Raw genomic sequence first — 17,592 nt, forward strand, 5'->3', positions numbered from 1 at the left:
AGATAGACCAATGCTTTGACTTGGTAGAAGTCCAGCTTCATATATGTTGCTCATAATTGACACTGCCTCAATAATTTGCACTAAACCCAGTTAGGAGGCAATTATGCTTTCGTACTGCAAGAGTACAGCAGGAAAATGCAGCTATCAATGACATACTTTTTCAAATTTAAAAAATAATAAAATTACATTTTATTAACAAATACATTGATACAAAGATCCTAACAGTTAACAGAAAGATCTTTCATTAAAAACTGTTAAAGCTATAAGCTTTTCAGTGTAAAAACTGGAGGTATAAACAATCACTACAGTAAATTATGTTTCCAATGCTTACATGATCAAGTTGCATGCCCTTTCCTGTTAAGCATGAAGCAAGTCCATAAGCCATTATAAAAAGTTCTACATACCCATTTAAGAGTTTGTTAGACAATACTTGACATTTTAGATATAAATATATTTTCAAAATATTATAACTGTTCAGCTGTCAAAGACATTCAAAGGAAGTTAAGCGTTTTGATGTTAGTGTTTTTTTCCCCCAAAAGTGAATTCAAATCAAAATCCAAGCCTCTAACAGATATGATTTGTACTAACTGCAGATAAATTATATAAGCATTGAAGACATTTGAAGGAAAAATTATACAATGCTATCTTTAGGAAGACTCATATACAAATGGACTTAATCTGTTTCAGTACTCCGAGTTCCTTGGGCTCTCAGTAGTTTTCATAAGGCAACAGACTTCTGAGGTTTGCATCTGGCATTCAGCTACAACTATCTGTTAGCCACTTCTTCAGAAATACATCAAGTTACAAGACTAACTGAAACTCCCAGAAACTTAAACAAGCAAAACTCTGCTTGCTGCGTACAGGGATTTAACACAAGGGAATTCATAAGATTTACAGCTAAGAATCACAGGGGTTAGTTCAATAATTTAATGCTTCTACAGTATAAATTTAGCTTTGGCCTTCTACAATAAAATGCTTGTTAAGGGTCAGCAATGTGGGTTGAGTATGTCAAGACTGACTTCTTATACGGAAGGGTAAAAAAATCTCTGAATAAATATGCTTAACATACGCAAATAAAACTTTTTAGGCATTTACTATATGGCTTTTTATAATTGAGAAACTGGTACGACAAATCCAGCATCCCAATTCCAATGTACACACCTCTTACATTCATAGTTTTAATATATCATGTTTATAAAAGCAGTAGTACTGGATGACAAATCCAGTTTCATAGCTAAATACAGCTCTTTAGCTGCCCCTCTTAAACAGAAGGAACTGAGACTCAGTGCAAGCTACTGGCATTAGTGGGAAGATCGGAATGAGCACCTCAAGCACCTAGAAAATGCTGGTTTACTGCCAGAAGTCCTACTCCTTCTTGTAGTACTCCACAACAACAAGTGAAGAGGATTTCAGACACCAAGAAAGTAGGCTAAAACACGTGAGGGAAATATAAAGACAACCCAGTGGGAAAGAGAAGATAGTGCGAACTTAGGTTATACAAAATACAGAGGAGCTTCAAAAGAAAGTGTCATTAAGGTACCACTCTGAACTACAATTCTGCAGCAAGAGTGTCATCTATCAGATTGATTAGAATGCATAGACGCACTAAATATCTACCATTTCTCCAGTTTGTATTTAAAGACTGGTAAGAACCTGGCAAGATTAGATACCCTTTTAAAGAAATGATTTAAACTATTAATTTCTTCCATAAAGACCCGTTTTATGGAACACCGGATCTTTGGCTATATAAGTTAAGATGCTCCTAAAAAGACCAGCCCTATCCCATTCTAGGCCATTTTCCAATTCTTGTGGCTATTTAAGAATGCCATGCTTCATCAGCAAGTCGGCTCCTACCTTTTGTATGTGCCTTAATTTCCACGAATAAAAATACAAGTTCTAAAGTGTTTTTGCTTCAAATGGGCCTTTCAAAATACAGCTGTGTGCCCCCATGCCTATGATAAGGAATCCTAATTCAAAGGGATCTGAGAATACTGGTGTTCCCTAATGTGAGGAAAAGATCTTTCCATGCTAAAAAGTTCCAGCCAGAGGGAAAGCTCACCATATTTTTTATACAATACAGGCATTAGACAGAAATGTGTGCCACTACATTTGTTTCTGCAGTTGAAGACTAGCTTCACATCAAACATCACCTAAATCAACAAAGTCATCGTCTCTCCTGGCCAAGTCTTCTTCACCTTCCAAGTCTTTCCAAGTACTGGTAGGTAAAACTGGCTTGAGCGAATGTCTTTGAAGCAAAGCAAATGGAAATAAGGAAGACAAACGAGCAGGATTTCTCAAAAAAGGAGATGCTTCTGTGTCATCTTCAGAGACCATCTCACTATGTTTTTCATCCACTTTCTTTTGCAAACCCTGCACATCCTCCATCACATCCAAGACTTTTGTTGCAGTGGCAACTGTGCCACCACCTGGGAGCTGAGCCTCAGGAATCCATCGCAAATACCTCTGCGCCCACACTTTGATTTCTGGCCCTTCCAGGCGTGGCAGCAGGAGTCCATGGAAGTCAACTGGTTTACAGTGCCAATTGTCATAAAACTCTCTGGAGTTACTCTGAAGTTCATCAGAAGACGTTATCAGCCTGCTGATTCTTTTGCCCAGAATGTTTTTAATTAATTGATCTTCCTTAAAAAATCCTCTTTTTGGAGAGGGTTTTGTTTGTGTCAGGGGCAAAGAAAGCTGCCGTTGATGCTTTAAAGAGAAAGAAAATGGCTGAGTTAAGTTGAGGTTATTTTTACCGTAAGTGACAGAGCCTACAATCCTATTCACACTGACCTGGGAATACCACCAACTATAATATAACTTACTTCTGAGTAGACATTCTGAGGGCTGTGTTCTAGTTCAGTTTCTACCTTACGTAGCCAGCTGGAAAAGGTCCATACTGATAAAGTCCCCTAATGTGATGTGTCGATATACTACACAACAATACTTCAAACTAAAGCCCACAGAAGTGTCTGAGCAGCATTCATACCATTAACCTAAAGGAGTTGCCATATTCTGAGGAAAACTGAGGGGCCAGTTGGATTTTGTGTCCACTGGCCCATCCTAAACACGCAAAGGTAACACATGGGCCTGCCTTAGATGCCATTCTGCCATGCAATCACTATGCACAAATACTATTTTAAAGTATTTACCAAACTAGATCAAGATCTTATGCAATTCAATTTCATATATCCCATTTCTCTGCTTGTTGATATCAGACACTTGTACTGCAATTAACTTCTATTGTGAAGTATTTATACTGCTTTTCATCTGAAGATCGATTTGTATTAAAAATTCCTCAACTAACAAGGGCCTGAATAGGTCAGTAAGCCAATATGCCATCCCTTGCCTGAACAGGATTATGGTCCATATAGTTGCGTGCACCATTTTAGTAACTAGATGCTTCTACTAATCTCTACAGACAACTAAGGTAGGTGGTCGCACATTTAAAGTGCAATTTAGCCAGCAACTTCTTGAAGTACAAGCTAGCAGGTACACCCAGCTCAGATAAAGAACCATCTATTCCACTATGTCATTGGCTTGTGAATGGTATTGCTTCCAGCATATGTAACCTTGTATGCTCCAGATCAAGATTTTTAGTGGGGTTCTTATATAACTAAGTACCAGGTTTCACATTTTGAAGGCACATTCTTCTTAAGCTGGTACTGTTTAGGCTAAAAAAATTGCATGAATTTTTATTTAATATTGAAGGTATAATACAGTCATTGAATAACTTGCAAAGAGGCAGAGACAATTCAATAATTGGACATAAATATTACTGTGTTACAAATATGAAAACATAGTGAAGGCAGCAAGCATACAAATGAAATATTCCGTAAGAGTAACATAAGACAACTTTACCATACAGAATACGGGCACCCCCACATAACCATGGGAGATCCATTCCACTGATAAGAGGGGGCCCTATTAGTACAATGCTCCAGCCCCCCTTATCTTCTTTTTTTCCATTAGCAAGCAGGCATGTTTCTTGCTTTTACAGAGAGTAGAATAGGAAGGTGACATGTAGGCAGGCAGCCTGCACACTAGACAGACATAGTACATGTTAACAGGAAGATTCCCATTAACTTTCCTACTGTATCCTTCTAGCACGCAGGCCGCCTGCCTATATGTCGCGTTCCTGTTCTACTCTCTGTTAAAGCAAGAAACATGCCTGCTTGCTAATGAAAAAAAAAAAACTGGGTGCAGGGGAGCATGGAAAACCACAGATAACTGAAACCATGGATACAGTTTCAAACCGAAAGTTCTAAATCTTGCTTCTGACATTGGCAATGTTACAAAGTTGATTTAAATCCACATTCTAGCCAAACTAGACATCAGATCGTACTTCGTGTTTTGCCAGCCACAAACTCTACCATAGGTCTCGGTGATGTATATACAAGCAAGAAAATACAGCTTAAAGAGTTCTTTACCTTGAATCGTGCAGTTTTTCTCTGACTTTTATCTAGTTTTGGTTTCTCCACATAAAGAGGGTTATTAAGCAAAGCTTGTGCCTTAGGTTCAAACTGCACCGACCAGTCCCAAACTGAATGAAAACTGAGACGGCTGCCTTGTGTATCAAGGGTTCCCCCATACTGTCAAAGAGAGAAACAAACAAGAATGCGACAGTCCAAAGAAGGATGCTTGTACCAATATACCACACTAGCTTTCTGAACAAAGAGTACCTTCTGAACTTCACATTAAAAAGAACAGGAAGAACACAACACTAAAACAAAATGAAACGTTCGTTTTCAGGAAGCCTGACTGGATTGGGAAGATAAACTGCATGTACAGATGTACTTTCGACAGTACAGACTTTACTTACAACCCCAGAGAATATCTACTCTATGGTAGATAACTGAATTGAAGAAAAATAAAGGTTTCAAGAGCCACTAGCAGTTGCGCTGTAAGCACTACATAACCTGGAACTGCAACTTTTTCCAAGGACATACTCAATAAAATATACTGTGCTCTGTCTGGCAAAGGTGGAACTTAAGACAGCCCAGTCAGATCCTTCTTTGAAAAGACACAGTGCCAAGTTTCTAGTAGTTTGGAGGAAGATCTGAGCAACATCTCACAGAATTCTGTGAAAACTTTGGTAAACTGGGTCCCTTTCAGGGAGAAGGGCAGGATACAAATAAAGTTTATTATTATTATTATTATTATTATTATTATTATTATTATTATTAAACACAGAAGGCAGTTTGCTTCTTTTCTGCTGAAGTTTATGTACAATATTCTGTGCAAACACAACATGAGGTGCTGGACTCCAACATTCAATCATTTTCTTCTCTTTAAAGAGCAACTTTTAAGACCTTTATGTTTGCAAAAACAGGCTTAGAAGTATGTGGACAATACCTGGTCAAGTATAAGGAACATCAGAAGCCAGAGTAGACCGAGAAGATTTCGCATAGAAAAGGGCAGAGATTCAGAGTCCTGCACAATTTCTTAGCCTTGCATGAGAGAATATATGTAGAAGAGAGCATGCATGTTTTGCAGTCAAAGATCTTAATTCTGTATTGGCACATATAATGTACTGCCTTTAAAAACAGAGAGGATTCAACAATACCCAAGAACCCTTTTGTAACATCTCAAATGTTCCCCCTTACCATGGTAGTGTCTTTCTGGTGTGGAGAATTGAAGAAAAATGTGCTAAATATAGGTATGTACAGGCTGTCTGACAAGACCGTTAAATAGGTCTCTGTAAACTCAAATGCTGGTGAATACTGTTGAAGCAGCTGCCAAACACAGTCCAAGAACAACAAAAAAACTGGTGCCTAAAACACAGAAAAAACAGGTCGCATAAGAAAATAGCATAGTTGCTGTTTCATCATTTCTAGAATTAGAGATGTGCCTTCAAGATAGTTACTTATTCAACTGCTATATTGGACAAACTCAGCTTGCATTTTGTAAAGACCAGACATTTTCAAGGACAAGGCTGTTTTCAGTGTCCTTTACTGAAATGAAATGCACCAGTTTTTGCTATGAGCTACAGACCTACTAAAGACTTCGTAATTAACACAGAGCAGACATTAAATGCTGCCAGGATCCATGCCAATGTAAGCTTCAAGCCATCAGTCCAAGAATGCCCTACAGTCTTGCTTTTATGAAGTTTGGGACTCCCATTTGCTAGATAAGCTTAACTTTATGCAATGCATCTCTTGCCCATAGAGGTGAAAGGCACACCACAAAAGTCTAGCATGGTTCAGACAGAGTTGCAGCTGCCTAGATTTAATAATAATAATAACTTTATTTTTACCCCACCTTTCTCCCCGAAGGGACTCAAGTATTGAGTATAGATTTCAAGTATTGTCTTTTCTGGTGCTGCAACCATAGGACCTTTCAGTGGCAAGACAAGCACATCTTTCTGGAACAGAGTTCTTCACACACCAAACATTTTGCATGGCTCAATTACCTTTGGAGAAATATTCTAGAAGCTTTTATGTGAACCTGAAAAATTTGTTTGTGTTTGCAGGTAAACAGGGCAAATCACTCACCTTTGAGAATTGTAATGGTAATTTCAATAAAAAATGCAAGTGTAAGGAGAAAGCTAGCTTTCAACAGCTTCTTCACTTCATCCAGCCATTTACAAGAGCCAATCCCGTGGATGGAGTGGTACCAGGATTTCAAACACCATCTAAACCTGTTACAACTTCTCAGGTTTTTGTATAAACATTACATCTTACTCAGAATTCAAGTGAAAAAATGTTGAAGACTTGGGAACAATATCTGGTGAACTCCAAATTATGCCAGTTATCTTGATAGATCAATGATTTGACTAAGAATGTTCAATATGATTCCCAGCCTCCCTCCCCTCCTACACTCTGAACTTTTACTTCCTATTGACAAGTTGAAGTTCTATAAGATAATTATACCTCATCTTTATCAGTTTGCCGTAGATGATTACACCGATTCAAGAAAGCATGTCCTCCCATGATCCATTCTTTCTGGATAAGGCTCTGAAATCCCAGTTTTGTTCTGCAGTATGAATCCATCATAACTTGAACCAGGCTGGAGATCACACAGCACATGTCAGAAGCATTCTCCTCTGAGGAAAGTTTATATGGTGTCAAACAGGAGCATTTCAGAGACATCAAGAAGTTTTAATGAATACTGAAGAGGTTTTCTTTTGATGTACACCTAATGTAAAGTGTTTGGCTTTCATAGTTCCTTCATAAAGACAAACTATGTTTATTATGCAGTATAGACAGCAACTATTACCCTGCACATGCCTGATCTTGTCTGATCTCGGAAGCTAAGCAGGGTCAGGCCTGGTTAGTACTTGGATGGGAGACTGCCCAGGAATACCAGGTGCTGTAGGCTTATACCATAGTCTTTCGAGACTGAAGGTTGCCAACCATAAAGAAAGAAATGGTCACTTCAGTAAGCAATTGTCTTTCAGGTGATGAAAACACTGTTCTTTTCCACCAGTGAACAAGATTAACAAAGCATAAGAATTGACATCAGAAAGTAGCAAACGGAACATTTTAATGTTACTTTCCCTGAAAGATACAGTACTTTATTCTTGAACAGAGACACTTAAAGTTTCAGTGCAAAATGAGAAGTTGCTGTAACTCCTCATGTAACAAGAAATACATTCCTAATCATGCACAGAAGCAACATTTCACAGTGGTCAAGGCAAGACAAGAGGACTGTGTACCACAGCAGCAGCAGACAGCAATAAAATTTCACAGAACAAGGTGAAATCTTTTTTACTACAATAGCACAGCAATGTATCAGAAACACCACTCTGCATTATGTATCCTGCACAAGCATGGAGAATTTCCAATAAGGGTTGCTCAATGCCTTGTCAGGAACAGATACATTAAAGCACCATAAAGTCAGCCTTATGTCTGTGTTGCACAAGTTTTGGGTCTATCGAGCGGCCAAGTTGCTGAAGAGCAATCACACCAGATTCCAGCCCTTCTCTGTCCATCTGCAGGCCAGTGAACAGTAATCTACTCACAGGTGAAGGAGAAAAATGGGGCAGACAGAAGAAGACATGGTCTTCACTGAAAGGAAAACAAGGAGACAAGAGGTATAGAGGGAAGACGCAGGTGCTCAGCCAAAAATAAACCAAACATGCTAAACAGCTCTCCAACTTGGACCATTTCAGAAAACAGGTCACTTGGTGTATCTTGGCTTAAAGTCTGCAACTAGGCACAACCTAATCAAGAAAGCAACAAACTCAGACAACAAAATAGAAACTAATCTTAGTTCTTTTAGTCCTAGTTATACAACTTGGAAACAAAACATTAACACAGCAAAGGGATCCAATCTCCTCTTACACTCTGCTCTTATGCCCCCAAAATTTGAGTGTGAGTGTATTACTCCTACTTCCATTTATAACCCACTTTTCCTTTAAGGAGCTGTGGGCAACACACAAGTAGAAGTGGGAGAAAATGGCGGTAATGCAACAAAAACATGTGACACTGCACGTCTCATTTTTGTAAGAAAACCATGAAAATATAAAACTGTTTTTATTTATTATTCAATGGAGGTGCATGGGTAATGACTGTATCTGCTGACACTATACCACCTATCTAGTATAATTTTAAAGCACTTATAATTTATAATTATAATGAAATTTTGAAAAAAACACATAATAAAGTTTTCTGCACTTCTAACTTTTGATAACATCAAAACCTGTGAAAATATACAACTGTTTTTCCCCATCTCCATACATGAAGTGTCCCCCCTTCTACCCTCACAATCACCTTCTGAGTTCAGTTAGGCTCCCTGGAGTTCCTAGTAAGCTTTATGACCAAGTGGAAACCAGAACTCAAGCCTCCCTAGTACTAGTCAACTACACTAACCATTACAACCACTACTGGGATTCATGGACAATGAAGACTTTCAAAGGAAAAAAGGAAAGTTAGAAAACAAGGCAACTGAGTAGTTTCTCTCAAACCTCAGTTTGACAAATGGTGGCTTATAGAAAGATCAAGCAAAGTACAGAACACTTTGAACAATTTACCCAAGCAGTAGTATTGTTTTCCTTATTCAGGTACTACAAGCAGGTCTCCTGACAGAAGGGACTGACTGAAAAAAATGAACTGCCAGAATATTTAAGATTTGAAACAGAGATTTGTTTATCTACCTTTGCTATGTGAAAATTGCTTTGAAATTGAGCAATCAAGTTAAAATCCCACTGGATTCATGCATTGCCAACTGCAGCTGAAGTACCTCTCTGAATCCTAGTTGATAAGGCTCAGTTTACTGTCAAAGAGGAAGAATAACTGAGAAGCAGCAGCACTTGGGGATCTTTTAAATTGGGGGTCTCCAAACCTCAGCCCATGGGCCAGATGAGGCTCACAGCGAGTCTCCATCCAGCCCATGGCTCTGCTCCCCTCGCCTCTGGAGAATGTTCTGAGGGCCAGGGAGGTTGCATGCAGCTTCCCCAGCCCTTAGAACACCTTCTATGGCCTCTGGGAGGCCTTAGGTCATCACTTTTGGTTTTTCTGAAAAACAAGAAGTGACATTTTAGGCCATAAAAGGCCTTCGGAGGGCTTCCCTATAAGAACCCAAGAAGAGCCCTGTTGGATCAGGCCAAAGGCCCATCTAGTCCAGCTTCCTGTATCTCACAGTGGCCCACCAAATGCTTCAGGGAGCACACAAGACAACTAGAGTTACAACTGTGTCCTGGTGTCTTCCTTGTATCTGGCATTCTGAGGTAGCCTACTTCTAAAATCAGGAGCTTGCACATACCTATCATGTCTTGTAACTCATGATGGACTTTTCTTCCACAAATTTGTCCAATCCCCTTTTAAAGGCATCTAGGCGAGATGCCATCACCACTTCCTGTGACAAGGAGTTCCACAGACTAATTACACACTGGGTAAAGAAATATTTTCTTTTGTCTGTCCTTTCCCCAGCCCTACAAAGGCCTTTTAAGGACTTAAACTGCCCCTTCTGGATTTTTGGAAAAACCAGAAGTGCTCCCCTTGACTCTGGACAATTATAGGGAGGATTACAGGCTCCCCAACGCCAAGGTTGGGAGCCTCTGGATGGTTGGAGGCTTGTCAGGGTAGGAGGTTTGCCACCGCTGCGCACTGACCAGGACTGATGCAAACCAGGTCTGCAGTACTTCTTGCCTGTTAGAGATTTTTTTAAAAAATTAATTTTTGCTGTTTGGGGGTTGGGGATAAACTTCTTTGCTGAGAGAAATCGTAGAACGAGGTCTATGGAGTTTCTGGCCTTTCAGATATTTTTTTCCTAATTCAAGGGAATTGAAATTTATTCAAATTTATATTAAATTTGAATATAAGTTTATTCACATTTATTTTTCCTTAACCAGGACTTAAAACTTGGGCCTGGAGATAGCACAGAATGCATTGTATCAGCAAATGTTCTGTCAAAATATTTGACAAAAAGTTACACTAGGCTTTAAAAAAACTTCATTTATCATAAGAGAAAATAGGTTTCCATTTTTGTTGTCTGTGTTTTTTTATAATGAAGACTGGAATTTTAAGTTATACAATCATGTTTCATACAATTGTTTCTTAAATTTGGTTTTGGCATTTTTTCCAGAATAAGACATTAAATACCTACACTAAACTAACTTTAGGGAGGGGGAAAGGGGATATATCCAACCACAAGTGCGTGAATCAATTATGCTGTATTGCAAAGCTAGATCCTGAGCATGTTATGCAATTTGGTATACTGATCACTTGGGATTCTCAAGTGATCACAAGGGATTCTCTCACATAGAATACACAAGAATGTGCTGTTTTGCCAGAAGGAATCCCAAAATCATCTAGACAGCACCAAATTAAAAGGAAATGAGAATATGCATGCCCATTCAAGAACAGCTGCCATACAGTGCAAAAAGGTCTAGAACTGCAGCATCCACGGGGAGGGCAACCTTTAAGCCATGTTGCTTTAGCAAACAGGCATAATACCTCCCCTAACCACACAAACCATTTGAGCCATCAGCTGGGGGGGGGGATGCTATCTTGAGACTTCAATTAACAGCATGCTATGGTGCAACTTAATTGCAAATAATGATTATACTATCTAGACAAACACTTAGTTTCATTGATTTTAGCATGAAACTTTCTCCCATTGAAGTTAATGAAACTTGAAAGTGATCAACTTTGGCTGGTTTATACTCCAAATATATGGATAATAAATACTTTCAAAAAAATTACACATATTAATATTGTATGCTCATACAGTATTAAGTGAGCTATACTGTAAATTCTTGAATTCTGATTAATTCCTTCTTGGGCCCAGGCTAACTGTATCAAATGTCAACTAGGAAAGAAAAACAGCAGCAGTGCATACAGCCAGAACACTCTAACTGTTAAGAATTTTAGGACAATCTAAGGATAGCATTCAGTTTATGAATGTCTCAGAATCTCCTTTTTCTTTAATGCAACTGTAAACTACACAATATATCTCAGTTACTTGGGAAAAGCTGTGTGGAAAATATACAGGAAAAATGCTAAGAGGTACATAGTTCTTACCTACAAGGAGAACATTTGTATTCTGTGCTTCCAGTAACTCAACCACATCTACTGCTTTTCTCAGACATCGCCTAGAACATGAAAAAATAAAGGCTTTAACATAATTACCTTAAGCGTAAAGCCTTAGTTCAAGTATAGCAACATTCATGGTAGGGTCATGCTGGCCAGAGCATTCAGGATCTCATTATTTCCATAGTTCTGCTCCAGGTACCTTCTGGCCTCACCCATTCAGTCAGGCACACACTGGATCAGTGTTTCGTGCTAGATAGATGGGATGGCTATTTGAGCAAGGCAAGTAGTTCCTCTGTCAAGGCTTACAATCTCTTCAGGGGTACAGGAATTTACTCAGACTGTCTGGATGCACATAGTTTAACAGCTCTTTAGGATTTCCTTGCCATCTCTGCAGAAGCCCTCCTTGGCCTCTGACATGATTAGGGAAATGGTCCAGGCAGTTGGACACCATAGTTATTACAAGTCTAGAAAATCTATCCTTGGCAACAGCTTGTCAATTATGGTTACTTTTCCACTGGTGCAACTTGAGGACATGGACAGGTTCTGGGACAGGGCAGAATCAATCACTTCTGCACTCCTGACTGATAAAAGCAGCTAGAGGGGAGCAATGAATGACTATAGAAAACATGCCTCTTGGGTCCAAGATATTTTTGGATGAAATGATTTTCTAGATCTATTTCAATAGGACCAAGCCAAGTTATGGGTTGGAGACAGACTTGGTTGCCCTGGTAAGCAACATGTTGAGAATATATTTCCATTATTTGTGCTGGAGCTTTCAGCAGCTTGCAATATTAAGAATATAAGAAGAGCCCCACTGGATCAGGCCAGAGGCCCATCTAGTCCAGCTTCCTGTATCTCACAGTGGCCCACCAAATGCCCCAGGGAGCACACAAGACAACACTATTATTGGCTACGGTAGCCAAATATTGAGTAGTTGTGACTGGATATAGAGTGTGATACAGAGTAGTTGTGACTGGAAGAGTTGTGTGCTGGTTATGGTGCTTTCATAAGGTGGCACTAGCAGGCTTCAGTTTGACATCTTGGCCACTGGAACCCTGTGGATGCCATAGGTCACAACACCCAACAGCTTCCTCTTCTTCCTGGTTCAGGAAGGTGCCATCCTCTTGGATCGCAGAGGATTTTGCAAGATCCAAGACCGTGTCCAAGAGAACAGGTAGGAGGGGCAACTGGGTACATCCCGTGGAGACCCTGTGACTGTGCTGCAACACCCCAAGGCATAGCAACATACACTTTCAGAACACATAGGCCATAGGCCATTTTGTCTCCCTAACAATTTAAACAGTGTGTACACACAAATGTCTATACACAAAAACTACTAGGGAAGGTTACTTGAGGATTTGCAGAAGGTTACTTGCAGATCAAGACTGGCAATGGGCTGAATGGGAACAAACTGAGTAACTAACCCTCCAACTGAGATTGTCAGGTGCCTGCCTACTTAGGTAAATGGGTGGAATGGAGTGGTCAGGTAAGCCTCCAAACTCCATCCCTTTAACAATGGAGTTTTGAGAGTTTTGCTCTTGAATAGCTTTCCAGCTCCCACTGAAGGCCATTATTAGCTACTGCATCCAATTTAGTCAAGTATTTAATTTGTTTCCAGATGGCCTCCCACCACTGTTTGGTCTCTTTAGTCTGGCATAGCAGGCAGAACTACTTCAGCCCCACTTCAGCTGCTGACCCAGTAAAAATGGGCAAGTGGCTAACTTCCCTCAATGCCTTTAAATAATGGCCAGAAAATTCAGCTGATTCAGAATATTTGCAAGTAGGTTACTCACTGAGGTCAACTGTTGGGAACAGGTGAATCCCTTATTATAGCAGCTTCACTGTCATCTGGTCCATTTCCAAACTCAATTCAACAAGATACAGCACTAAATTCTTTGTGATTGGCATACTTAAAGAACCATTCAATGAAGGCTTTGCTTATTCCTGCCTTTCGATCTACTCAGGCTGGTGTTGCTGCAGTCAAACATGATGCTATTGGAATGGAATGGAACATTCCCTTCCACAAAGTCGTCCCTCCCTATACCAACCCAGGCTGGTGTTGCTGCAAACATGCTCTGTGCAGCTCAGAAAACGCAGGTAGGTGCATGTGTAATGGCTCTCTCTCAAGAGCCTCTAAAGATTGGTCTAAGACAGAGGTGCCCAAACCCCGGCCCTGGGGCCACTTGCGGCCCTCAAGGCCTCTCAATGTGGCCCTCAGGGAGCTCCCAGTCTCAAATGAGCCTCTGGCCCTCCGGTGATTTGTTGGAGCTCACACTGGCCGGATGCAACTGCTCTCAGTGTGAGGGCAACTGTTTGACTTCTCGGTGAGCTGTGGGATGAGGGCTCCCTGCACTGCTTGCTGTTTCACATCTGTGATGCTGTAGCGGCAGAAAAGGAAAGGCCAGCCTTGCTTTGTGCAAGGCCTTTTATAGGCCTTGAGCTATTGCAAGACCTTCATTCATTCATATAAGTTCATCTTTAATATATTCATTTATGTAAACATATGTAAATTTATTCAAATTTGAAATGTAAATTAATTCTTTTCTTCCCCTGCCCCCGACATGGTGTCAGAGAGACAATGTGGCCCTCCTGCCAAAAACTTTGGCCACCCCTGCTCTAAGAAAAAGTTTGTGACCAGATTCACTGTTTACACTTGTGTGAAGCAGAAGTTTTAGCTCCCTGATATATATTAGCTATAATTTTTATCTGCTGCTTGTCTTGCATTGATTTTATATTTTAAGCAACCATGAACATTTTCAGTAAAAGAATGGATAAAAGATATTTAAAAGAAACAGATGTTGTGAAACCGGGGGTGCAATGGGTTTTTCTAAATAAAAATGCCTGTAGCTGACAGAACACACTTGTTAGCATTAGTATGTACAGATATCTTAAAACTACCCAATCTGCGTTTTCACAGGCAAGGGTCCACTTAATTGCATACAGTTTATGAAATGGCATTTAACCAACCTTATAGTTTCTAGCCAATTTGTACTCTCCAACAAGGAAAACCATTTTACATCAGTATCCCAGAAGTCTGAACTGTTATCTGAAAAAACACAAGACACAAAATTTTATAGCTATTACTGGTATAATGTATCAATGAAATCTTAGACAAGTATTAGCTACACATCTATGGGTTTTTGTCCCTTCTGTAAACCACCACCTTAAAAATGCTTGAACAGTTCAGAAAACTAACTACAGTATAGATGCAAAGCCTCTGTCCACACTGGGGGTGGGAGAAGAGGAAGGACAGGAAGGAATGAATAGCAGAGGACTGAAGAGAGAAAAATCCTACCAAGGCTGATGATTTCTCAGAGCTGCATCCAGCAAGAACCTGCTGGTCATGCCTGAGGAGCATGTGCACCATGTCCCTGGTCTGGATGTGGCTCTAATCTGACTAGAGCTTATGAACGTCTGAGAACTGCTCTGCACAGGTACAGACCAATATACCACACAAAGATCACACATATCCCAGAGACCTCTCTTTCCAAAAGCAGCTTCATAAATTACAGAGCAAATAGCAGTTCAGATCAAAATTTCAAATCGCTAGAGCAGAGGTTCTCAAACTTTGAGGGAGCTTTACTCCCTCAGTAAGTTCTTGTGGGGGAAGGGCTAGGGCAGCAACATGATCCCCAGGATCACGTCGCTAAGGGGGGTGGGGGGGTGCTTGCCTCTTACTTGGACAGATGTAGGGCTGCAGCAGGTTGCAGGAGGTGCGGGGAGCCCTGCACAGCCCTCCATAGCACTCCCCAAGGCTTGGAACTTTCACTGAAAGCAGGCACAATGCAAAACAGAAGTGCTTTGCGCCCGCTTTCAGGGAAAGTTCCAAGCCTTGGGGAGCACTGCAGAGGGCTGCGCAGGGCTCCCCACACCTCCTGCAGCCTGCTGCAGCCCTACATCTGTCCAAGTAAGATACAAGCACTTCCCCTTGCCCCCCTTAGCAACGTGATCCTGGAGATTGCATCACTGCCTCCCTCCCTTTCCCCCGCCCCTTAAAGCAGTCACGACCCAGCAGTTTGAGAACCACTGCTCTAGAGATATTTTGCAAATATTGAGATTGTCCCCTAGACAAAATACTTGCTTAAGGAATTCAGTATTTTTTATGTAGTTTTCACTTACCTATTAGGAACAGCTGCTTAAATCGAGTGTATGCAATCTGAATATCTTGCACAGATGGAAGGCTGCTTGAAAGGTCATCAATTTTCAGGGCTTCATAAGGAGGCTTGTCTATTGTCCTGTATATTCTGAACAGAACAGAACACATCATCAAGTCTTCCAATTAGAAGTTAAAGGCTATTTAACACATTGCAAAACATTGTATAGGCTTACCATTTTCAAGCACCTTGAAACTTAGGGAGATTCCAAATTGGAAACCACCTTCAGGCTCTTACATAGAGCTTTGCACCTCTGTTTTTGAAAGTTTTCGAAAGTGTTAGTGAGGCGAGGAACACCATTGTTTTAACTGCCCTTAGTACAGAACTGCCTATCAATAGCTGTTATAGCAACCTGAAGATCTCTCCTTTAATAGAGTTCCAGGCCCTCGTACTGCCCTTCTCACACGCACACCACAATATTCAATTTCTCCCAAGTGCCAAGGCACCACGTACTTGCCTAGTTCATGCTTTCAATAGATAGGAGACAAATAATCTCCCTACTTCTCAGATCCCTACAGAATTGCTCTACTTCTAGTCACTGTTCCTTCATTTCTCTACAGTCAAGTTCTTGCTAAAATGCAAACGGAAACAACCCATGCCAATATTGCATTCACTATATACAGTTAGGTCTGAGTAGCCTCTTTTGGACCCCGGCACACAGGACCCCAGATGTATCTGAACAGTTATTAATTTTTATCCTGCTTTCAGTCTCCAAGGAGTACCTCCCTCCCTCACATCGATTATAATGCACAATGTTACACCAGTCCACACCAAACTATTTTCCCTTATCTTCTTCCTTCTCCTTAGGAAGCTGGTGCCTCATGACCACTGTGAGGGGAGGGCGGTGGCACAGTTTTGCTTTATTCGAAAGCAATGATGATGGAACTATCTGCATCTTCAATCCTAATCTTTTTCATTAAAATTTGTATTAAAGTTCAAAGAGGTACTTCTTGGTTGTAACTAGCAGCCAAATATCTAGAATTTCCTTTTAGGTGGGCCTTCAACAATACTACCGCATGGCTACAGCTTTTTCAGAATACTGTCATTTAAGGCATATGCTTGCCTTTCCTTTTCTGCATGTCTGGCCACAGAGTGCTCAGTTAAATTAGTACCAAAGTTGACATAATGCAAAGATTATGCATTCAGTGCAAAGACTGAAGAGTTACCCTATTACTATAGGGAGAGGGGGAGGGGGAGAAGAAGCCTCTGATCTTATTTTTAATAAAACTGTCTTCCTGAAATACCAATATAGCTGAGTGTGTGAGTAGTAGATGGTGAAGTTGTACCATTACAAAAAGCAAGAGCCACAGGTATAATAAAATGAACTAATACAGTTAGAATAGTTTCCCAAAGCAGCTTAGAAAACTCATTTTGAAGACCAAGTATACACAGACCCTGCTTATAACCCTGGTAGCTATTTGCAGTCAGATGCTCCCTGCTTCTGGGGGGGGGGGGGGTGAGGAGACATTCCACTATGGTGCTTTAATAAGGGAGGAAACCAGCCCACTGCTTTTTATCCAGCACACACTAGATCAGGGGTGGCCAACCCATAGCACTCAATGTGCCAATTTTGTGTACAGAATCTTGAACATGCCACTCCACCTTATTTTGGCCCTCTTCAGACCTGCTCATATGGTTTCACCGGCCCATGCGATCTGCAGATCCTCCACACGACTAGGTGGGCTGCTAGTCAATTTCAGGTGATTCATTTCAAAATTTTATTTTAAATATATTAGACTTGATGCCACCATGGTATGTGACTGCATTTGGGGAAATGTCACGGATCTGTACTTTCAACAGGCTACTATGTATATGCTTTTAACAATGATGGGACATACTGCTGGGTAAGTGTGGACTGCAATTTTAGGATTGCAACCTAGGATTGTTAAAAGTTTTCCTGCTTGATGATGTCACTTCTGGTCATGACATCACTTCTGGTGGATCCTGACAGATTCTTATTCTAA

At 40.5% G+C, this 17,592-nt stretch overlaps 1 protein-coding gene and 1 pseudogene across 1 annotated transcript in view; one reads left to right on the forward strand and one right to left on the reverse strand.

Annotated features, from left to right (window-relative positions):
• Positions 1 to 209: 209 nt before the first annotated feature.
• MTMR12 (myotubularin related protein 12) overlaps positions 210 to 17,592 on the reverse strand; it is a 49,166-nt gene continuing 31,783 nt past the window's right edge. The window contains exons 10-16 of the mRNA XM_066616893.1: positions 15,594 to 15,718; positions 14,442 to 14,520; positions 11,463 to 11,533; positions 6,870 to 7,042; positions 5,604 to 5,771; positions 4,428 to 4,589; positions 210 to 2,706 (exon numbers count right to left, since the gene is read on the reverse strand). Coding sequence (XP_066472990.1) covers positions 2,140 to 2,706; positions 4,428 to 4,589; positions 5,604 to 5,771; positions 6,870 to 7,042; positions 11,463 to 11,533; positions 14,442 to 14,520; positions 15,594 to 15,718 — 1,345 coding nt within the window. The 3' untranslated portion in view covers positions 210 to 2,139. The remainder of the gene's footprint in view (positions 2,707 to 4,427; positions 4,590 to 5,603; positions 5,772 to 6,869; positions 7,043 to 11,462; positions 11,534 to 14,441; positions 14,521 to 15,593; positions 15,719 to 17,592) is intronic.
• Positions 7,201 to 7,317, forward strand: LOC136642803 (5S ribosomal RNA; annotated as a pseudogene).

The sequence above is a fragment of the Tiliqua scincoides genome, chromosome 2 (assembly GCF_035046505.1).
Source record: "Tiliqua scincoides isolate rTilSci1 chromosome 2, rTilSci1.hap2, whole genome shotgun sequence".
NCBI lineage: Eukaryota > Metazoa > Chordata > Lepidosauria > Squamata > Scincidae > Tiliqua > Tiliqua scincoides.